This window comes from Pelophylax lessonae (genome assembly GCF_965119305.1).
Source record: "Pelophylax lessonae genome assembly, chromosome: 1".
Taxonomy (NCBI): Eukaryota; Metazoa; Chordata; class Amphibia; order Anura; family Ranidae; genus Pelophylax; species Pelophylax lessonae.
In genome coordinates this window covers 82,687,769-82,711,764 of record NC_138768.1, presented here as the reverse complement: position 1 = coordinate 82,711,764, position 23,996 = coordinate 82,687,769, and the positions used below count along the sequence as shown (strand labels likewise).

The window sequence follows — 23,996 nt, the reverse complement described above, 5'->3', positions numbered from 1 at the left end:
ATGTGTGTGTTCTTGCAGGGGGAAAGTCCCCGTGTCAGAATACAATAGCACAGCGGGGGAGATCACCGCATTAACATCGCTTGTGTTAGTATGATGATGAGGTTTTTTTTTCTCTTTCACCCAGCTGTATTGAAAGAAAAAAAAAATGAAATAGTTAGTTAGTTTTAGTTTATTTCATACATGTTAAAAAACCTACAAAATAAAAGAAGTAATCATTCATAAGTAGACAATCACAAAACAACTAGTTACAAGATAAGACAAAAAAGAACTATAAACAATAATTTAGTTTAGGTTTACATATCCCGGTATAGTGTGTACCCAGCTTTACTGACAAGTAAGGTGCTTATGGTGGTGGACAAGGCTTAGCTCTAGGAAATAAGCTAAGCCCTAAAGACACAAAAAAGCATCTTTGTGTGCCTGTCTGATCTTGGCTTCACATTATCTCTAGGGGCTGAGTTTCCCTTGGGACTAAACTCCACTCGCCTACCATTTTCTTGTCCAGTGAAGGGAAACTTTCTGGTCGCTAAGATGTTCATGGTGATGAGAAGAGCTTTAAGGACTCTGAGCTCTAGGAAGAGGGTTAAACCCTAAAGTTATGTAAGTCATATCCTGGGTAACAAAGTGAAAATAGTATTGGGGGTACACAGAACAAAGATAATAGTAATAACTTGTTCTGCCTTCTTTTAGGTGGGACCTTTATCATCATGGCTGACACGTCCATTTAACCTAAAACTTACACCTCCTCATAAACCTGGTATTTTGGTGTTATTGGTGAAAGTGTATATTGTTTGTTAACTTCTTAAAAAGAAAATTAATGTTTAGAGATAAATCGGTATGTTACATTGTTAATGTGATGTTAATAATGCAACTGTTTATTTGACTGACAGAGCCACCAAAGCCAGCCCCACGAGTGCAAACACTGCCAGTGACCAAACCCGGCGAAGGGTTGTTCGAAAACCCATTTGGATCAGACTCTTTTGGTGCTCCATTACAAAACTCTGTAAGTAACAGTCTAGTTTTGTACAGTATGGAGTAAGGGCATAGTATCAAAATAGACCTTAAGTTAAAAATTACACTGAACCTACTTGTTTTATTTGCTAAATTATACCAAAAAAGTAACTACAAGTAAAATGTCTTTACTGAATATAATAATGCTTTTCACTGTTATTTTATACTAAATAGGTTGTTTTACAAGGTGAGGATTTACATATATTTCATTACATCTCCAGAGGGAGCCTTAACGTGGAAGTTCAGTCAAACACCAACTATATACTTAAATCTACTCCCACTAAATTCTAAGTCTATTATATCTACCCTGTAAAAAAAAAGATCTGTATACTTACCTGTTCTGACTGCGCTCCAGTCCAGTCACAAGTTCGCGTCTCAGCTTCGGCTTCAATGTAGAGGAGAGATCGTAGACAAGGGCTGCAGAACCTAGAAGATGACATCACTCATAGGCTTACTATGGAGAATTCGTTGTCACCTGTCCCTCCTCTACACTGAAGCTGATGCTGGGGCCTGATCTTGTGACTGGACTGGAGCGCCCTCAGAATAGGTAAGTATACAGATCTTTTTATTCACAAGGTAGATAGAATGGGCTTAGAACGGGAGTGGGAGTTGATTAGAGTATAGTTAAAGTTTGATTGAATTTACACTTTAAGACTGCCTCTGGAGATGTAAAGAATGCCCTTAAAATATATGTAAACCCTCGTCTTATAAAACAACCCATTTAGTTTAAAATAAAAATGAAAGGCAAAACATTTGTGTGTGTGTGTATATACATATAATTTATAATTAATAATATATCTTTAATGGCATCCCAGTCTTAGTCTGTAGGGTTCAACATTGAGTTGGCGCACTCTTTGCAGCTATATCAGTCAGCTTTAACTCTTCTGGGAAGGCTGTCCCCAGGTTTAGGAGTGTGTCTATTGGAATGTTTGACCATTCTTCCATGAATGCATTTGTGAGGTCAGGCACTGCGGTTGGATGGGAAGGCCTGGCTTGCAGTCTCTAATTCTTCCCAAAGTTGTTCTATTGGGTTGAGGTCAGGACTCTGATCCTCCACCCAAAACCAGTCAAGGTCCTCCACCCAAAACTAGCTCATCCATGTCTTTATGGACCTTGCTTTGTGCACTCGTCCAAATTATTTGGTGGAGGTGAGATTATGGTGTGGGTTGTTTTTCAGGGGTTGGGCTTGGCCCCTTAGTTCCAGTGATGGGAACTCTTAAGGCATCAGCATATCAAGACATTTTGGACAATTTCATGCTCCCAACATTGTGGGAACAGTTTGGGGATGGCCCCTTCCTGTTCCAACATGACTGAGCACCAGTGCATAAAGTAAGGTCCATAAAGACATGGATGAGTGAGTTTGGGGTGGAGGCACTTGACTTGCCTTCAACAGTGTGTGGCCATCAGTGCTGCCTATCCGTACCGCCTGTCAGTGCCCATAAGTGCCGCCTGTCAGTGCCCATCAGTGCTGCATATTAGTGTCTCCTTATCAGTGCCATCTCATCAGTGCTGCCTCATCAGTGCCCATCAGTGTAGCCTCATGAGCGCACACCAGTGAAGGAGAAAAATTACCTTTTTACAAAAGTATATAACAGAAAATAAGAAAAACTTTTTTTTTTCAAAATTACGATCTTTTTACTTTTTTTTTTTTTTTTGCAAAAAATAAAAAACCCAGTGGGGATTAAGTACCACCAAAAGAAAGCTCTATCTGTCTCAAAAATTGATAAACATTTTGTTTGAGTACAGTGTAGTATGACCGCGTAACTTTCATTCAAAGTGCGACAGCGCTAAAAGCTGAAAATTGGCTTGGGCAGGAAGGGAGTGAAAGTGCCCAATATTAAAGCAGTTAAATTGAACTGTCCAACGGCAAATGATGATATTCTCACTTTGGCCAGCTAAGGAATGGTGTTTTCACTATAGTGGGGGAGAGAATGGAATTATTTTCACTAAAGGCAGGGAGGAATTTATTTTATCACTATAGCCAAGGAGAGAATGATGTTATTATCTCCAAAGCCAGGTAGGGAACAATGTTATTATCACTATAGTCATGGAGGGAATTCTGTTATTATCACTATAGCCAGCAAGGAAATGTTGTTATTGTCAATATAACCATTGAGGGAATGAAGTTACTATTACTATAGCCAAGGAAATCCACAGAGAGATTAGCATTATCCTCATTAAAGCCAAAGAGGGAATGCTATTATTCCCATCATAGAATGGTGTTATTGTCACTATAGCTAAGAAGGAATGGTGTTTTCTCACTAAAGCTGTACAGATATTAGAGTTAGTCTCAATATAGCCAGAGAGGCAATGATGTTATTGTCATTATAGCCATGGGGGGAATGAGATTTCAATTATAGCCAGGGAGGGAATGAGGGTATTCTTTCTATAGCCAGGGTGTCATGGTCTGGAGTCAGTCTCAGATTCCAGTAGCTATAGCAGTAGAAAGGCTCCCATTGACCAGCAGGACAGGTATACAAGCAGGTCACCCTGGTGGATGTCGCAGGTACACCTAGCGTGTGGGGGTCTAAGTACTAACTGGTATTCACCAGAGCTCCTGATGGTGGAGATGGGGTTTTCTGCATGTTAGTGACAGATCACTGTCCACAGGATCGCCCCATCAGGAGGTGAGCAAGCCAGGGTCCAGCAGCAGATATAGCAAGTAGGGATCAAACAGAAGCATAGTCAGTAAACAAGCCAAAGGTCGGTAACAAGTGGTTGTAGGTTGGGATCAAGCAGAAGCGTAGTCTAGGAACAAACCAAAGGTTGGTAGCAAAGATATGTACAGCAGCAGGAGTGAGAAGAGCGAGATATTGGGCTGGAGAGAGCACAATAGTCTGGCAAACAGGAAGTGCAGAGATATGGCTTAAATCGGGAAATTCATTGGAAGAGCAAAGGATTCAAAGTCAAGAGAAACAAGGCACAAGGCATGACCATTCAATTAAGTGTCCAGGAAGCTGTCCAGAATCTCAGATGGCTCAGAGAGAAGAGTTACTAGCAGAGGTCCTGGGTTCAGGCCCAGGCCCGGACACAGGGAGGGAACGAGGTTATTCTCACTATAGCCAGGGAAGGAATGAGGTTATTCTTGCTATAGCCAAGGAAGGAATGAGGTTATTCTTACTATAGCCAGGGAAGGAATGAGGTTATTCTCACTTTAGCCAGGGAGGAAGTGGGGTTATTCTCTATTGCTTTTTCTCCATTTAAATAGTGGAGCAGCTATAAAAGCCCATATTTCTAGGATTCCCATGGGATGATTATGTGAATGTAAGAAGGGTGTTGTGAAATATTTATTTTATTTCTAGAACATTGGAGGGTTTGTAAGCTTAATTTACTAAAATAGCACAAAGCAGTTGTTATATGTATTCCTTCCTGACAGGTCCCAGTTTTACCTCCTTGAAATATTAACTTGCAATGCATATTTTCTTAGATCTCAGACCACTTATTCATGTAAATGAGTAGGAACAGACAAAGGAACTTCCTGCCAAATGGATGTCCTCACTTTGTCTTCCAAAACAGTGAAAGGCCGAGACACAGCGTTATTGGCACTCCCATTTATTGGCACTTACTGCTAGCTTGTGTCTGTTCGCTTACTGAATTCACAGAAAAGGGGAAACAATACAAGCTGTTCACAATGGTGCTAAAGCTGAAACAAGGACAGATTGATAGAATGTAGTGCCTTATTACTCTTAGCAACCACATCAGATTCTAGTATTCTAGATTAGGTTGAAAAACAACAGCAAACATCTAATCACTGTTTTTTATTAACCGTTTTACGACCGCCCGCTGCAGTTATACTGCAGCAGGCAGTCGCTCCTGGGCAAACTGTAGCTATACGTCGGTCACACACAGGAGGCTAGGGGGCGAGCACGCGCCGCCAGCGGAGCGCTCCCATCCCCGTTTGTCAGAGAGGAAGCCGATGCAGCGGGCAGGCGGCTCCGATTGCCACCTGACACCCACGATCGTTCCCCGCTTAGAGAGAAGGATGGGCAGCTGTTGTAAACACAGCTGACCATTCTTCTCTCTGGAATTATCATAGAGCCCCTGTGATCCTTCTATATAGGAACACAGGTCTCTATGGTCATTTCACAAGCCACACCCCCCACCGTTAGAATCCCTCCCCTAGGCTCACGTTTAACCCCCTTGATCACCCACACTGTTAACCACTTCCCTTACAGTGTCACTATTACAGTAACAGTGCATATTTTGCACTGGTTACTGTAGTAATGTCGCAGTCCCGCAAAAAATCGCAGATTGCCGCCATTACTAGTAAAAAAAAAAAACAATAAAATTGACATAAATCTTTAACGTAGTTAGTAGATGCAATAACTTTTGCACAAACCAATCGAAATACAGATAGCAGAAAACAAATTGGCCTAAAATGTTAAAAAATTTGATTTTTTTTTTTTTTTGGGAATGTTATATAGCAAAAAGTGTAAATATTGTTTTTTTTTTTTTTTTCAGAATTGTCGCTATTTTTTTGTTTATAGCGCAAAAAATAAAAATTGCACAGGTGATCAAATACCACCAAAAGAAAGCTCTATTTGTGGGAAAAAAAGGACATAAATTTAGGTACAGTGTCGCACGACTGCGCAATTGTCCGTTAAATTAACGCAGTGCCAAATCGCAAAATATGGCCTGGTCAGGAAGGGGGCAAATGCTTCTGGTCCAGAAGTGGTTAAAAATAGCACTGTCTTTGATTTGCTACAGTTTATGGACGTGCTGCACTCAACAAACGCTATTTAGGAATGATCTATTACACCATAGACCTAAAAAACTATCATCAAGCAAATGCTAGTGATATTTTAGGGAGGGATAACCAGCGGGACAGTCTTTGTAAATTGACATTCATGTTTGTTTGTTTTTTGGCGATACAGGTTAAAATAACACGCAATTTGGTAAAATACCAAAAGAAATACCAATAATGTGAGGAAATCCTTTTTGTAAATTGGCCAATTTCAAGATAGATGGTGAAAATAATGCCCAGTAAAGGAAGTAACCCATGCTGTAAAACTTTTATGAAATATAGGAATATTCTTGAACTGCAGGTCCTCAGGTGCAGCCAGACATTGAGCACCTTTTGAGTGCTAAATGGGCTAGTGTTGGCGCTGCCTCTTTGAGTTTAGATTTTTAGTTGGAAATATATATATATATATATATATATATATATATATATATATATATATATTATATATATATATATATATATATATATATATAAGGCACTGCCTTTCCAGGTTCAGATATATATGATGAAGGTGTAGATAGGTATATAAAGATGGAAAAAATATATAAGTGTATGTTTTAAGGAGCTAATGTTTATGGCTGCTGACCTCATAATGAACTTCCTCCTAATAGGTGGAGTTCCAGTAGTATAAAATGTGTTGTTTGGGTTAGTGGGTGGTGGCACTGCCACAGATGAGTGGAATTAATATAGGTGCAAATTACAAAATTATATTGTGCAATGTGCAAACAATGTGATGTGCAAAAATAGCGCTATGTGCAAAAATACAATATTCCAGTAGAGTAAATACTTTGCTGATACACATCAAATATCCCATTTCATATATCTAAGTGCAAAACATCCAATGTGCAAATATAAAGTGTGAGTGGAGTGCTGTGATCCAATATGGGTGAACCTAGATCAGATATCAATCATAGCCAGGTATTAGTGGAGTGGTGCAATATTTAGATCCAATTATCAAGTCCTATAAAAACTATAAATACACTTAAACAAACATTTATTTGTTATATAGTGAAGGAACCTCCTAATTTAGTATTGGAGTCCTGTAAGAGTGTCCATGCCATAGGCAAAAATAAATATAATAGTGCCACTGCCAAGTGGTTGAAAAGTCCTTTAAATGCCATGCAATTCCTTAGGTGCTATGGTGCAATAGTGGTAGGATGGTCTTAGGCCGTGCCAGGGACCCCGTGGGGTTCACTCATGACCTCTCTTGGTAGTACACTTACCAGATCCCGGACCCCATGTAGGGGAAAACAGCCTTTGGGTAAGTGTGTTTCCTGTTTCCTAGGGATATATGTAGCCCTCTATGAAATCCTCCAGACATCCCGCTTTGTAGCTCCGCTTTCCTTATCCTTTCTTGAGGTGGTGCCTTCCCCTTATGTGTAAAGATGGAGAAATGCCTCCATAGTGTAGTAATATTAAAAGTACACTTTATTAAGCAATATGTCACTTATTGAGCACCTTTGAGTAGCCTAGGGAGAGTAATGATGCATGGAGAACAGTGGATGTGGCCAGATTATACTAACAGTGAGAGGGGTGGAACTTACTTGCAGGGCACATAAAACACCACAATCCTTATAACCAACTGACATGTCCAAACCTGAGCACAATCATCTTAACTCTTCTATTACATATGCTTTAGAGGTTAATTTCAAATTAATGTGGTGCTTGCACCCTCTCTGTCAAGAGTCTGTAATAGTGAGCCCTTGTAGCTCCCAAACTCAAGGTTCCCCAGGGCGTGGAGTCTAAGCCCCAGCTTGCTTCTTCACCAGATCGCGGACACCAGCTGGGAATGCAGACACCACTTAGTAAGTACAGAGTACAACAGGAGACTGAAGGGAAAACCAGGAAACAAGCCGAGGTCAGGGCGGGCTGTAGAAAGCACAATAATTGACAAAGCTGGGATTGGTACAAGGGTAGTCAGACACAGGATATACAGGTAGTAACAACCAGGAGCTCAGAAAACTGTGAAGTTGCTCAAGCAAGGAGCACTGCACTGAGCATGTGCATATAGGGAAGCAAACAGGGAGGTGACACAGGAAGTAATAGAAGGGAAAAGGATATAAACCCAGAGTGGAGCAGGCGACACCCAATGGTGAACAGAGAAGCCAAACACCACATGAAAGCGTTTCACCAAATAGGGGGCAGAAACATCTGTAGAAGGAGTCTAAAATCTCCCCTCAGGAGCAGCAGCATTAGGAGTAGATTTTGCAGAGGGTATTCAGAGACGGATATTCATAGCAGAGAGCCAGGCATTGTCACCAGGTAGAAATTCAGGACATACACGGCGCAGACAATCTGTAGCTGCTTTGTACTTTCTTGGGAGTTCTTGGAAACATCTGCCCTTTGAAGGAGCAAGAATGGGAAAAGATAAGTCAGGTGCTTGGACTGGAGCAGACACTGGTAGCCAAGATGAAAAGTCTGGCAAGGTTGCTGGCAGAGAGGACAAAGGAGGGGGAGTGAGGGCTGTTAGCAAAGGTAAGGGAATAGGAGTTGAGGCTTTAGTTTTAACAGTGGGCATGACAGGCTGTGCAGAACAGGAACCTGGAATAGCTACTGAAGCAAGTAATGTGGGAACCATGGCAGGGTCCAAAGCAGCTGGAGGGAATAAGTAAGCTGGGACCTCAGGTGGTACAGTGGTCACAGATGTTGGGGTCTTCACCCATCTAGATGGTAGCAGAGTTGGAGCTTTAAGCTGTACACAGTGTAAAATGACTGATGGTTTAGGCAGAAAAGAACTAGAGGTGGACAGCACCAGAAGGGGGCCCGCAGTAGGAGTAAGCAGGGGAGCAGCTTTTTTTTACAAAAGACATCTGGGAAGGTCTGATAATGTTGAGAGAGCATCGGAGAGGTGGTGACCTTAGCCACAGGTACAGAGAGAGGTGGCAGCACCTTAGGGAGACAAGTCTGACAACACCTGACCAGAGTTCCCAATCTAAATAGGGTGAATGTTTTATCAACCACGGCAGTCCAAGAATAATGGGACTAAAAGACTTAGAAAGGATCAGGAAGGAGATTTCCTCACGATGAAGAACACCAAAATGAATAGTAATAGGGGTAGTTTTGAATTGTAGGGGTCCTAAGGCTAAGGTAGACCCATCGACTGCAGCTACTGAGAGGGGCTTTGCCAAGAGAATGAGAGGAATGCCCAACTTAGTGGCCAAGGACTGCTTCATGAAGTTTCCGGCTACCCCAGATTCCACATATGCAGCTACTTGATATCAGGGCCCAATGAATGGAGACAGGTAAAACAGATCGAGGGAAAGGGAAGGAATTTCGGATACTGGTCTAGATCACCACCCTCCAAGGGACCTAGACCTGAGAGTTTTCCTGGGCAGACAGGAGAGGATTTTAGTATGTGACCGTAAGCTCCACAGAAAAGACATAGGCTGAGTTTAAGGCGACGCAGTAGCTCTTGTGGCGTGAGACATGGATTCTTCAGATGCCGACATTGTTGAAAAGGTGAGTTGTTCAGGAGCTTCCTAGAAAACAGGTGCTAAACGATCCACTGGGGGGTAACATGGACAAGCCCTTTCCAGACCTCGCTCCTGGAAGTGGACATCGATTTGGATGCTAAGGACGATTAAGTCATCCAAGGTGGAGGGTATGCTTCTGCCAGCAAGTTTGTCCTTAATACGATCTGCTAAACCCTGTCAAAAGGTTGCAGTAAGGGCCTCATTTTTCCATGTTAGTTCCGAGTTCAAGGTGCGAAACTGAACTGCGTACTAACCAACAGTCATGTGTCCTTGACGAAGCCGAAGAAGTGCTCCAGCAGCTGATGAGCCCCTTAGGTCTTAGGAAAAGCTTTCTGGAAGGGAGGAAATTTTAGGATCTTGATGCTCCCACAGTGACGAGGCCCAAGCCAGAGCCTCACCAGAAAGGAGGGATGTCATGTATGCCAGCTTGGATCGATCAGTAGGGAAATAGTTGCTAGCTAGCTCAAAGTGACTCGAGCACTGATTGATGAAGCCCCAACATGCTTTAGGTTTACCAGAGAAATGAGGCGGCGGTAGCAGCTGGATTTTTGAAGGACTGCCCTCCGCTGGAGGGACTGCAGGAGCTGGAGCGGCAGGGGCTGACACAGGAGTCAAAAGGAAGGTGAGGAAGTGGGTGCAACCTGTTGCTGATCCAAATGGGAGGAAAGTTCCTGCAGACGCTGCATAATCCGTTCTTGATAAGCCTGCTGGACATCAACTCTCTGCGCCAAACACTGAAGTTAATTCAGAAGAGGCTGCGGTGTCTCCATGGAGCTTATGGCCTGAGTAAACTGTCGAGAGTCTCTAATAGTGAGCCCTTTTAGTTCACCAACTCGTGGTTCCCCTTGGGGCAGAGTCTAAGCCTTCTTCACCAGGGCCCCCTAATGGTGGGGATGGCCTTGCAGCATGCTGGAACCAGGTTGCGGCCCCCAGGTATGCCCAGCTGGGAATGCGGACACCACTTAGTAAGTGCAGAGTACAACAGGAGACTGAAGGGAAGACCAGGAAATAAGCCGAGGTCAGGGAGGGCGGCAGAAAGCACAACAATAGACAAAGCTGGGATTGGTACATGGGTAGTCAGACACAGGATATACAGGTAGTAACAACCAGGAGCTCAGAAAGCTGTGAAGTTGCTCAAGCAAGGAGCACTGCACTGAGCACATTTGTATATATAGGGAAGCAAACAGGGAGGTGACCCAGGAAGTAATATAAGGGAAAAGGATATAAACCCACAGTGGAGCAGGCGACGCCCAATGGTGAACAGAGAAGCCAAACACCACATGTGAATTGGAGTCACAGATCTAGCAGAACCCTGCAACAAGGAGGTAAGAATTTCACAATCTGCAGTCTAGACCATGACACTCTCTTCTCAATCCAATATTGAGAAGAGAGGAAAGGAGAATCTATTCTCCCTTTCTTTGGATCCAGACAGCTGCAAAAACCCGGTAAGGGACAAATCGGCTGTCCCTTGGAATCTAAATATTAGTTAAATTAGTAATATTACATTTACATGTCACTGTTTTCGCTTTACCTGCACACATAAATGAAAGCCTGTAATTATGGGCCTAAATCACTAATGCCATGTTATTGTGGGGAGGGAGCATCTACTTGTGTCCCAACACAGGTTCTCCTCATTCTATCAATAATCATGACATAGGGATGATCGAACTTTTGAAAAGTTCGGTTCAACCAGAACACCCGGATTTCCCGAATGTTCGGTTCAGATTCCCGAACCCCATTGAAATCAATAGGACCCGAACTTCGGGGATCAAAGTTTGAAGCCCTAAAACCTAATAAATGGGTCATGCCCCAGGGACTATGAATCACGCAAAAAAAAGTTCTTAAAAATTGTCGTTTTTGATAGAGAGCCAATTATTGGAAAAATTATTGAAAAAAAAATGAGATTTCTTTGGATTTAGTGTTTGGGGGGTCTAAAAAGTGTACCTGTGAAGTTTCAGCTCTGTAGCATGTCCAGAACCAGAATTATAGCATACCAAACCTTCAAAAATGACTTTTTTGCTTAACCGTGCCTTTCTTTTGCTCCTAATAAAGCAGATGTGTGTGACGCCTTTTGCAGTGAACTTAACACTTACAACAAGAATAGGCGTTAACTTGTCCCTGAGGCTTTAAGTCCACTGCAAAAGGCTTTGCTACTCTGAGTCACACACATCTGCTTTATTTAGCGACAACTTTGGGTCGCATAGCAGTGTGCGTCTTGCAGATGATTTTCACATCGCACAGTTGATAAAGCCTCAGTGACAACTATACATAAATTAAAATTCATCACAAAAAAAAAAAACAGATGATTTTTCTTAGAATTTCATAAAGTGCAAATAAATAAAGTGCATAAATTGCATAAATAATCCACAACATCCAACTAAACAAGAACAGAGTCCTTCAAAAGTCTTTGTTTATCTACTTCCCATCCGCGCTACAGCCTATAGTCCTGCAGCGCGGACTTGAATTTTCGGGAGGCCGTCTTTATACGGCCTCCCAGAAACAGTCTCCCCGCGCGCTCCCGCGATCGCGCATCGGGGAAAATCTGTGTCAGCCGTGTCCCTTGGACACAGCCGATCACAGATCGTGGTGAATGGCCAATCACAGCGGCCATTCACCACGTGATCGGACCGTCCAATGAGAGATGATCTCATATGTAAACATATGAGATCATCTCTCATCGCCAGCGCTCCTTCCTCACACGGAGCCTGCAGTGTGAGGAAGGAGGGAGAGCTGCACAGCGCCAGGGACACAGAACAAATGTAATCAGGGCACCGATCACCAGTGCCCTGATTACTAGAGGTAAAAAAAACATACACACAGTGCCCACAGTGCCCGCCATCAGTGCCCCCCCATCAATGCCCACAATCAGTGCCCATAGTGCTGTCAGTCAGTGCCCATCAGTGCTTGCTCATCTAGGCACTGATGAGCACTGACTGGCAGCACTATGGGCACTGAGTGTGGGCACTGATTGTGCTGCCCATCATTGCTCATCAGTGCCGCCCATCAGTGCTCATCAGTGCCACCCGTCAGTGTCCATCAGTGCCATCCGCCAGTCCCCATCAGTGCCGCCTATCAGTGCCCATCAGTGCCACCCGTCAGTGCCGCCTCTCAGTGCCCAGCAGTGCCACCTCTCAGTGCCACCTCTCAGTGCCCAGCAGTGCCACCTCTCAGTGCCCAGCAGTGCCGCCTATCAGTGCTCATCAGTGCCGCCTATCAGTGCTCAGCAGTGCCGCCTATCAGTGCCGCCTATCAGTGCTCATCAGTGCGGCATATTAGTACCTCCTCATCAGTGCCCATAAGTGCCACCTCATCAGTGCCCATAAGTGCCACCTCATCAGTGCCCATCAGTGCAGCCTAACAGTGCCGCCTCATCAGCGCACATCAGTGAAGGAGAAAATTTTATTTTCAAAATTTACTCGCAGAAAATAAGAAAAACTTTTTTTTTTTTCAAAATTTTCTGTCTTTTTTCTTTTTTTTTGTAAAAAATAAAAAACCCAGAGGTGATTACATATCGCCAAAAGAAAGCTCTATTTGTGGAAAAAAATGATAAAAATTTCATATGGGTACAGTGTAGCATGACCGCGCAATTGTCAGTCAAAGTGTGAGAGCGTTGAAAGCTAAAAATTGGTATGGATGGGAAGGGGGTTTAAGTGCACAGAAGGCAAGTGGTTATGTAGTGCCAGAGCAATACACAGTGCCTTTAATGCAGGGTCATTGGTGTCAGTTATAGGAACCACCGTACAATGTCACCACCACCAGCTCTGGCACTACATAAACAAAGACTTTTGAAGGACTCTGTTCTTCTACACTGCATATCCCTTTCCTCACACTAAAAGAACAGCTCCATACAGCAGAAGATAATTTCTAACTGACACTGTTCCTTTACATTTTTTTTTTTTTCTAACTTAAACTGCACAATCGCTGTATTTCTAACTACACTGACAATGTGTCTGTAAGCGGACTGCTCTTCTGCTGATATGGAGCTTTACAAGCAATCGGCTATGCAGCAATGTTGTTTAACACAGCACCGTTCGATCATCCCTAATTCCTATTACAACATTTTATTTTAATTTTGCTATCTCAGCATGGTGAAGGTTATTTTAAAAAGTGCCCAGCAAATGTGCTATAAATGTGACATTTAGGGGGTCTGTGTATAACACACTAAATGCGTGAATGTGACAAACATTTGCACAGTCAGAACAAAAATCCCTGTATTTTCCCTATTATATGTAGTTTCTATATCTTCAGTGCCACCTAGTTGCCACAATGCATTTTTTATTTCCAAAAATATCTCAATCAGGAAAAAAAATGCATTATACACACTAAGTAGCTCTGCCAATATAGGAACTACATATATTAGCGAATGTACGTTGATTTTCCTCTAAATGTGCAGATGGTTGTGGCATTCTTAGTGTTGCAATAACTACATATTCCCATTGAACAACAGATGTTAGCGAATGTCATTGAGTTTTTATCCATTAAATGTGGCAACATTTTTTTTTTTTTTAATGCATTCTTTATTTATAGAACGTTTTCACAATTACAATAAGCATAAAAATGTAGAAATACACAAGATACATAGAGCTAACCATCCACATACAAATTCAGGAAGGGTACCATTAGGATACCACCATAAGACTTGGATATTCAACATAGGTACAACATGAACCCATCTTGGGCCAAAAGTATAGCCCAACAGATTTCAAGAGACTTAATCCTTTTTTAATCAATAGCCCACCATGAAACCCAAAGCAATGTGGAGGGGTAAACGGGTTAGACAATATGAGAAGTGTAAGCATAAAAAGGAAGGAAAGGGAGAGAGAAGAAGAAAAGAAAAAAAAAAGAAGGTGGAGAAAAAAGGAGGGGAGGGAAGGATCGTCTAAAGTATTTACGCCCAGCAGACAAATAGGATTCAAGAACATAGAGGGTCAACGATCTAAGGAGAGTGTAGAAGTTCAGGAGAATATACTGCCAGAATCTTTTTGAAATTACCTGTACAGGAAAATTCAAGCCAATAGAACCACGTTTTAGTAAACCTTTCAGTTGTATCTTTGAAGGAGCTGGTCAGACTTTCCATTTCCTTATTGTCCTGCACGTTAAGGATCAATTGCCCTAGAGTAGGCGGATGCACCGACTTCCATAAAGATGGAATACTTGCCCAGGCAGCGTTAGCTAGGTGAAGCAAGAAGGAATGACCGCACTTCCGATAAAGATCAAAAATGGAGTGTGTTTATTCCACAGGAAACAATTGGCAAAATCGTTAGCTAGGTGCCTTACCAACAATTTTTTTTATACATGGACAGTGGTACCTCATTGTGGTGCAGTAGGTAAAAGGAAGGCGTAAAAGGTACTGTCCTGTCAGTAAATTTTTGCATGGTCGCATATACTCCATTGCAAAAAGTACTGCGAACCGGGCAGGACCAAAATAGATTTAACCTGTCCCCTTTCTCAGCACCCCACTTCCAACACGTTTCAGACACAGAGGGATAAATATGTGGCAAATTCTTAATAAATATGCCTTTATGAGAATTTTTATTAGGTCTTTCTGTGGTATTTTCTCTGCATACAGCATTTATTAGTTAATGGACACCAGTTTTACTAAGGAACTCTTTCGAAATTGCAAAATAAATAGCCTGTTTGCTGATCAGAGGTGAAAGTCCATATTTTGCAGTCAGTCTGACTTTTTTCAGTTACAATAAATAGGAAAGAGCTTCTAAAATGAAACAAGGACAGCTGCTGTCTGGCACAGTGAACACAGCATTAGACTGGTATACAGAGGGACCACTGGTTCCAGCACCACACATGCCAGCCCTGAAATTTGCTGATTTTGGAAACAGCAGTGGCAGCCTACAGCCAAGGAGTGGAGCCCTAGTTGTGCCACTTAAAAACCCATTCCAAGGTTGCTCATCCCTTCCATGTGTAGAACTTTTTTTATACATATGTCTTCGTATGGATCCTTGGTTTGGTCACACGGTGTAATAGGTCCTCTACTTCCTCAATTGCTGAGCAGGTGACTGATATTGCAGAAGGCAGCACCATCTAACTGTATGGCACCACTCTCTGCAGAATTCTCCCATGAGCCCAGGGCAGCTTGGCAACCTATTCCCAAGGGATGGGTCCTAAGTACCCTGGGCTGTCAGAAAGTTGGTTGAAGAGAACCAGTGCTAGATCATGGAGTAGTGAGTTTGGGGGTAGACAGTGCTGGAGATAGGATGAGTAATGCAGCATGAGCTTCTTTGTATTATTAATGGAGCAGGCCAATGCTTTAAGGTTTACTTTCACAATTTGCACTTGTGCCATATTTATTATACAATCTTTGTTTAGTTATACATATTTCCCTAATTCACATGGAGTCCTTCAACCTCTATGATTTAGGGTTTCTCTTGTATTTATATAAATGGGGGAGAGGGGCATTAAAAGGTATAGGTGCCCTACAGCACAAATTACCAGATAATGCCCCTGAAAGTAGTATATGTAATGCTAGAGAGGACTGTCAGAGCCTGCAGACACCTAGAGGTAATAATGCTCAGACTGCAGACATGTTACAACTATTGTTGGAAACCTGTTTTCATGAGACATTCAGATACTAGGGACATGTTTCCAGAAACTGCGAGAGATCACTCACATTGCTGCAGCCCCTTTGCAAATCAGTGCTCCCTTCCTAATTTTGGGACCATACATGAAGCATCAAAGGGTCAATTGTGGCTCTTGGGTTTCATTTTTGGCATAGGGGCAATATGCATCCAGTAAAGGAGTGTTTAATGCTTCGAGCCAGTGTTTTTCAACCTTTTTTTCAGTCAAGGCACCCTTTAAAATTCTGCACAATCTTGAGGCACCCCATTCTAAAGTTTAAAAAAACTAAACTAAAAGTTTTACATAATGCAGCAACAACCACAAACGTAGAATGCCAAACGTTAGAGAAGATTATTCTTCCAAACCAAACACACCTTTGCATACTTGTACAGATTAGAATTCCAATGTTTCTCCTCTCCCTCACTCAACTAATGTGATCCAAGAACTGATGAAGAAGGGCAGGAAAAGGCAAACAAGAATGCTGTGCAAGTGCCCAACATCCTCTTTATCAACTGAAGATGTCATTGGTTGTTAAGACACAGGCGGCTGGAAGCTTGTTATGGTGCACAATGAAAACTTGTGGCTTTTTGTAACTAATAGGCAGTTTTCATCCATCCACTGGCTTGTATACATTTTTTGAGAAACTTTCCAGGCATTTTTCCAAGGCACCCCTAAAGACAACTGAAGGCTGCTTTGGGCAATAAAGACGCTTGTCTTTGCTCCATTTTTTTAAGGATTTATGTCCAAAACACTTAGTAAAAGACATGCCAAAGGTTACTGTTTGTAAAATATGTAAATATTAGAAACTTAAACTAAATCATTACAAGCACTTACTTAAAAATATGGGTTCAAGAAAACATATACATCACAAAGTATTAAAATATAAACCACATTGTTTGGCTAAAGTCAAAATGCAATTCGTAATTGACCCACTTTTCTTGACAGTACATTGGACAATAAGAATATTCCTACATTAGCAAAATATATTCATTCCTCTTCAGCCGTAATCCACGCCATTTACCCCATGTGAATAAAAAACCTTGGTCATGCAAAACTTTAAGCCCCCAGAAAGTTTAAATGATATTTTTCAGACCATACTGTATTGCATATTTCTTTTATCCCCATATAATCTTTCCATGATTTTTCTAAGTAGATGAGAGAAAGTAGTTGAAACAGAATTGGCAAAATGTTTCCAGTCTGTGTCAATAGTTTGGCTTTCGTAATCAATTTGTATGTTAACTCATGCACATGGCCTGGACCTTGCATATCATCTCTTTTAAAGAGACCATATGATCTAAAAAATTCACTCTACAATATCCACAGCCAACCTAAAATAAAAACTTGCTTACTGATACATTTATGATTTGGATCTTTACATGACAGTTTATACTTATTCTTTTCTGCTGAGTTTCCACCTTAAGTTCTCCTAGAATACAGTCTCATTCCAAATGGTGATGGGCCAAAGAAAAAGATTGTCATTCCAAAGCTGAAAAGCAGAATTCTCCAACTATCCAGCTCCTCATTTTAACTTTGAGAAGTTATGAAACCTAGCATCACTATAAAATAAGTCTAGAAGGCTATCCAAGTGCCGGGCCTCCACAGTTTACCAGTACTCTAGTTAAAAACGTTTTCAGAAACAATTTCCCCCATTTTGCCATATGATTCATTTGTTTAATTAACTCAAATCTCACCCAAGTCTACATCCTTCTTCACATACTTGCTATGATCCCCAGACAAAAAAATAACCCCCTGGAGGAACAAGTCAGTACTGCTGCTAAACAGTATATCAAGCTACTAGACGCAATTCTTGATAACAGAATAATGGGTGACATAATTTCCCCCATTTTGCAATCTAATTAATTTATTTCATCAACTCAAAACTGACCCAAGCCTACATCCTTTCTCACAATTGCCATACAGTATATTGTTGTGACCACCAGAGAAGGAAAGGACCCCCTGGAGAAACCACAGAACTACAAGCCATTACTGCTTATAAATATGACCTCAAGCTACTAAACACAATTCGTGAGATCACAATAACATGTCTCTAAATTCTCTAATCTATTAAGACCAGGTAGGCTTTGTCTCACAACAGCACTTGGAGGATAAGGATCATAAAATTATTCTGTTCATGCAACCATACAACATCCAGTGTCTGTTCCCTGGGCTAGGTAGTCATAAGGTGTTGGCTTCTATCTTTTAGTATTATCTAAAATACATTTTATGTAGATGAAGCTTTAAAAATGATTTCCTTCAATACCTGCAAACCTCTTATAACTCCCGATCAGCTAGAGCAGGGATCCTCAAACTACGGCCCTCCAGCTGTTGCAGAACTACACATCCCATGAGGCATTGTAAAACTCTGACATTCACAGACATGACTAGGCATGATGGGAATTGTAGTTCCTGAACAACTGGGGGGCCATAGTTTGAAGACCCCTGAGCTAGAGTAAAAATAGTCTAAAGCCTTCAAAATTGTAAGAGACTCAAGCCATGGGGTTTCTGTTTCTCCAGTCCTCATTAATATTAGCTATAAAACCCTTGGTACATTTTATCAGACTAAATCCTGGTGTTAAAGTAATTGGTTGCACGCCAAACTTTTTATTACTTTGATTTCTTTCTGATGGCATCTAGCTTGCATTGATGTATACCAGTGTGTTAAATATTTTATGCAAAATTATTTTTGTCTCTGGCAGCTGGTTCCTCTTCTCCAATTCCGACAAAAAAAAAAAAAAATAATAATTTTGGGCAATTTGCTATACAAAAATAAATGACCTCTAACCTCTTTTGATGCCTGTCGAATGTTAATGACTGCTGCTCTGTACTTTTATTCAGCATGTCTGGCTGAGATTTGTCGTCTCAAGTGCAAATTATCGCAGCCGGTCGCTCACTCCGCACCTCCTCTATTCAGAAAATGCCTTGATTCTTTTTTTCCTGAATGCAAGGCTTTTTGTAGTTGGAGGAGGGGTAGATAAATGTCACGAATTCCCCTCCTCCAATAACAAAAAACCTTGCATTAAATAAAAAGAATACACTGCCTTTTCTGAATAGAGGAGCTGCCGAGCATGCGGCCCCTTGTCCTATCAGCACTACAGCTGGAACTACAGGTCTCAATGCTGGATGCTCAGTGCTTTCAGTAATGTGGGGACTGAATGAGAACTAGTTTTACTGAATTGAGAAGCTGCAAAATGTGAGACAGGCATCAATAAGGTTCATTTTTTGGCAAATGGTCCAAAATAGATTTTGTTCCCTGAGTTCAGCATTAGAGCAACAATAAACACAAAACCAAAAATGTAATATTTTGCAGCTTACCAATCATTAGATATGGTGGCTGCATTTGTTTTCTTTTTTCTTGAAGCCAACTTCCAGCGGACATTTTTTAAGTACTTACAGCAACAGCAACATTTTTAAATACATAAAAAAATGTTTTTATTTTATAATGTTTTTATTTTATAAATGATGGTGTCCCTGTAAAATCTTCTTTTTTTCAGAAACCCTTAACATCTTCTGATCCATTTGGGGATCCATTTGGAAATCCGTTTGCTTAAGAATGTGTCTGTACTGTTTGTTGTAAGTAATTTTACATTTCTTGACTCTCAGTATAGCCTTTGTTCACTTAGATATTTTTTTTTTTTCATTTCTCTAAAGAAGTAAATCAAAAAAACAAAAAAAGAAGAGACGGTGATAATTGTCCATGATACTCTTTTATTTGCACTAACAGTTACATTTTAAGCGACAAGCTTTTAGCAGTCCTGGTCTAGGAAGGAGTAGGGTAGATCCCCAAGACTTTGTCCTGAACTGCTAGTGCAAATAAAAAAGTTATCATGTACATTTCTCAATTGTGATGCTCTAAGTGCATCGATATGGGTACAATCCCATAAGCATGCAAGACCTCCTAACAATATTCTCTACTATGTACATAAAAGTAGAAATGGTGGCCCCAAAAAGAGCTATATAAAAAGATAGCAACCCCCCCAGTTTATAGATAGGGATAATGAACCAGTGAGTGAGTAGATAAAGAAAAGGATAGATAACTGTGTGGAACAGGGTAATAGCAGCCGATTTTTTGTAGTGTCACCACATACAATAAATAATTAAGTTATTTTTTATACAAAATCGGCGCTCATACAAATGCTATACAACTAATATATAAATAAGATCAAATTATGTGCAGGAATGTGCTGATATGTGCAACACACTTCAATAAAAAAAAAAAAAATCACATAGAATACATAGCGCACTGAGTGTGAAAAAAATATCCAAAAATAAATCTGCAGTAGAAAACCACAAATATATGGAAAAATCGAAATATATAAAAGTCAGTGTCTATAACATCAATATCAGTTAGTGATGATCATCAAAGGAAGAAAAAATGTCTTCTGTGCAAAAATAAGAAGATCCCAGGAAACCAGCAAACCAGTAACCACCTATAGGTGCAGTGGCCGCTCACCTCAATGTAATAATAGCATTCAATTTAATCCCAGAATGAGACATATCCTCTACAGGAATGATGGTTAGCTTACTGCAGGGGATAGATTACTTCCAAGTGATAAGGGCAGCAATCAGCTCATGAAAAACAAACATGCAACACCATAGTGTAGTAAATCAAAGTATACATTTATTTAAAAATATAGCAACTCACAGTTAAAAAATAGAAAATGTGTGGTATCTGAATATGAGACTTCCGGTCTCGGCTGAAGAACCAGAATTGACGTCACCTGTCTCCCCCGACGTGTTGCATCACAAATAACGTGACTTGATGTATGCTATGTTGTGATTTTTTATCGAAGTATGTTGCACATATCAGCACATTCCTACTCATAATTAGATTTTATTTATATATTAGTTGTATGGCATTTGTCGGTTTTTTATCTGTGTATTTTTAGCGCCGATTTTGTATACAAAGTCACCCCAGTTTATAATTAACTTTTGCATTAAGGTGCACATGGAAGGGCAACACACATCACAAACAAGCAAAACTTTCCCAGCACACTTACCAGCTAGCCTGCATACACACCAAATTGCCCCTTTCTAACAATTTACAATAAAAACAGAGGGTTTTGTTGCACACATTTGAAAATACATGCTGCAGTGCCCATGTCAAGGCTATTCTGTATGCTGTGGTTCCAACACTATATATTTAGTTGAAGCTGCTAGAGCTGCAAAAGGTGGACCAACTCAATATTGAACCCTACGGACTAAGACTCGGATGCTATTAAAGTTCATGTAGGTGTAAAGGCAATGGTCCCAATACTTTTGGTAATATAGTGTATGTAATATATATACTATATCATCTGCACCACCTAGTAGCCATAATGCATTTATTCCCAGAAATACCTAAATCAGGGAAACAAAAACATTTCTGGTACAAGGTATTGAAAAGTTTAGAAATTAAATGTTTTTTTTTTTCAGTTTTGCGTATTTTTTTTAATGCAACACTGAAAAAATAGCAAAATGAATGAAAATTTAAAGAAACATTTTCATTTAGCAGTAGCTAGAGATAGAAATAAATAAAAATGTATATTTTTCCTCATTTCCTGTCTCTGTGACTCTCATACAAGAAATGGGGAAAGGGAGGGGGGTGCATGTGTCATTTTGCATGGACATCAAAAATAACATGATCAGAATTTTTTAACCCTTCCTCACTTTCTTTGACTAGGGTTAATAGTAACGATTACTTGTAGAAACCTTTGCCACTTTAACCCTTCTCTTCTCTATACTGCTACTTACCATCTTTTTGACAAAATCTTTCCCCTGTCCTGTCCTGACCTGACCACTTCTGGCAACAGTTCACTCTCATCCTCGCTGGACACACTTGCTCCTCTAACTACATGCAGAATCAGGCCCGGACCATTACAACATTGGCAAACTGACAACACAAGAAATCTCAAGATATATTGCCATGCTCCTAAATGACTGTTAGCATCACCTGCGGGACCAAGTGATGGGAACGCACCCAGGAGGTTGTGAACCCATGGCTGACACAGGGTCGCAGCCAAGGTCCTAGACAGGGAGCTAGAGCAAAAGATTCCCCAGGGCACAGTGTCCAAGAGCCAGAAGGATTTCACCCGAGCCCCTGATGGGGAGGATGGACTTGGCTGCAGCTGACGCCAGGTTGTGGCCCCCAGGGCCTCCCAGTTCATGCTCACGGCTGGCTCTGGTGGATACAGAGGAAGTAGCAGTCCAAGGGGTAGTCTGGAGAACAAGCCAAAGGTCAGGGAAACAAGCAGACAGGGATGGTCAGAAGGACGAGGCGAAGGTCCTAGCAACAAGTAGACAGGATGGCCAGGAGATCGAGCCAAAGTCAGAACAAGTAGATCAGATCTAGAGCACATGGCAAAAAACACTCAGGGAAACCTTCTCACAATTGTTGCTCGGGAAAGGCTGGCTTGCATTGCACGGGTTATATAGTGTTTCCTGTTAGAGGCTGGGGGGGAGCCATGCTGGGAGAAGATTACTTAAACACACAGGTGTGAGAGCACAGTCCCTAAAGCTGAAACACAGACCAGAGAGGTAAGCAGACAGTCAGGGCATGAAACATTTCTGCAGATTTATGACAGTACCTCCCTCTTACGAGGCCTCCCCCTCACCCCAATGGGCCCAGGCTTGGAGGGGAACCTCAAATGAAACCTCCTTAAAAGAAGAGGCACAAAGACATCAGATGCAGGGATCCAAAACCTCAGGACCAAAACCTTTCCAATGCACGAGATACTGAAAAATGCCTTTACAGAGCCAGGAATCCAGAATTTTACTAACCTCATACTCCCGATTATTTCCATAGACCGGTAAGTAGGGAGAGAATGAGAGAACTTATTGAGGACTAAAGACTTCAGAAGGGAAACATGAAAGGAGTTTGATATCTTGAGGCTTTTAGGGATCTGAAGTTTAAAACAAACAGAAATTATAGTGTATGGGCATATGAATCTTGGGGCAAATTTCAGAGAAGGAACCCAAAGCTTGATATTGCTGGTGGAAAGCCAGACTTTGTCTTCTGGCTTTAGAGAAGGCGGCTTACGCCTGTGAAGGTCAGCAAAACCTTTAAATATGTCAGCAATTGTCCGGAGAGAATCATGAATGTCACCCCAAATATAATTGAATGATTCTTGAACAGTAGCCAAAGCTGGAATGTCCAGAGAACAGGTTATAGGAAGAGGGAGCTGAAAGCGTCTTTCATAAAATGTGGGAAAGGGTGTCTTCTAAGAACTGATGTTAACATGATTATTGCAAGAGAATTCTGCCCACGGGAGTAGAGAGAACCAATCATCATGATGAGTAGAGACTAAAGTGCGGAGAAAGACCTCTAACTCCTGATAAACGCTCCCAGCCTGTCCATTGGATTGAGGGAGGTAAGAAGCGGAAAAATCAAAACATAATATTGAGGAATTTGCAAAAGGCTCTCCAAAAGGGAGATGTGAATTGGACACCCCTGTCAGAAACAATATGGGATGGAACCCCATGGAGGTGGAAGATTTCTTGAACCTAAATGAGAACCAGAGCTGGAGCAGAAAGGAGACCAGGAAGAGGAACAAAATGAGCCATCTTGGAGAACCGATCAAATTACCACCCAAATGACTATATTATTCTCAGACAGTGGGAGATCAGTGATAAAGTCCATGGCAATGTGAGACCAGGGCTTCCTAGGAATGGGCAAGGCCATCAGAAGACCATCAGGAGCTTGCTTGGAGGATTTTTGACTCCAGAGTGGTAGAATGGGCAAGAATGCATGAGGTAGGAATGATCGGCTCAGGTTCAGAGGTGAGCTCCTCATCAAGAGTTTCAAATGACCTAGAGAGTGCATCAGCCCGACTGTTGCAGGAGCCAGGTTTGTATATAATAGTGAAATTAAATGGGAAAAGAAAAGACTCCACCTGGCCTGTCTGGGATTCAGACGTTTGGCATTCTGTAAGTAACTCCGGCACATGCACTTTCCTGAAATATTGCCAATATCGGTAAACTCCAGGGCCAATTCCGATATATCGGGAAAAATGCATATCGGCCCTCGATATATATCGGCTTTTTCCGATAATCGTTCAATCCCTAGTAAGGGGCATCAATTTTTTATTGTAACTGTGTTCAGGCCTCAATTGTCATTGCAGGGTCTTAAAGTACCATCTTTCTTGGCAACAAAAAAGAACCCTGCTCCTGCAGGCAAAGAGAATTTCTGGATAAATCCTTTTTCAAGATTTTCAGCAACATAC

The 23,996-nt window shown here is 41.4% G+C and overlaps 1 protein-coding gene across 2 annotated transcripts in view; it reads left to right on the top strand.

Annotated features, from left to right (window-relative positions):
• The window catches only part of DAB2 (DAB adaptor protein 2), a gene marked incomplete at its 3' end in the record, with an annotated part of 178,838 nt that overhangs the window by 146,000 nt on the left and 8,842 nt on the right, over nucleotides 1-23,996 (top strand). The window contains exons 12-13 of one of the 2 annotated variants that reach the window (XM_082265756.1): nucleotides 888-1,015; nucleotides 19,290-19,346. In XM_082265756.1, coding sequence (XP_082121882.1) covers nucleotides 888-1,015; nucleotides 19,290-19,346 — 185 coding nt within the window. Of the gene's footprint in view, nucleotides 1-887; nucleotides 1,016-19,289; nucleotides 19,369-23,996 lie in introns of those variants that run through there. The other variant, XR_014225589.1, reaches the window with a different exon arrangement.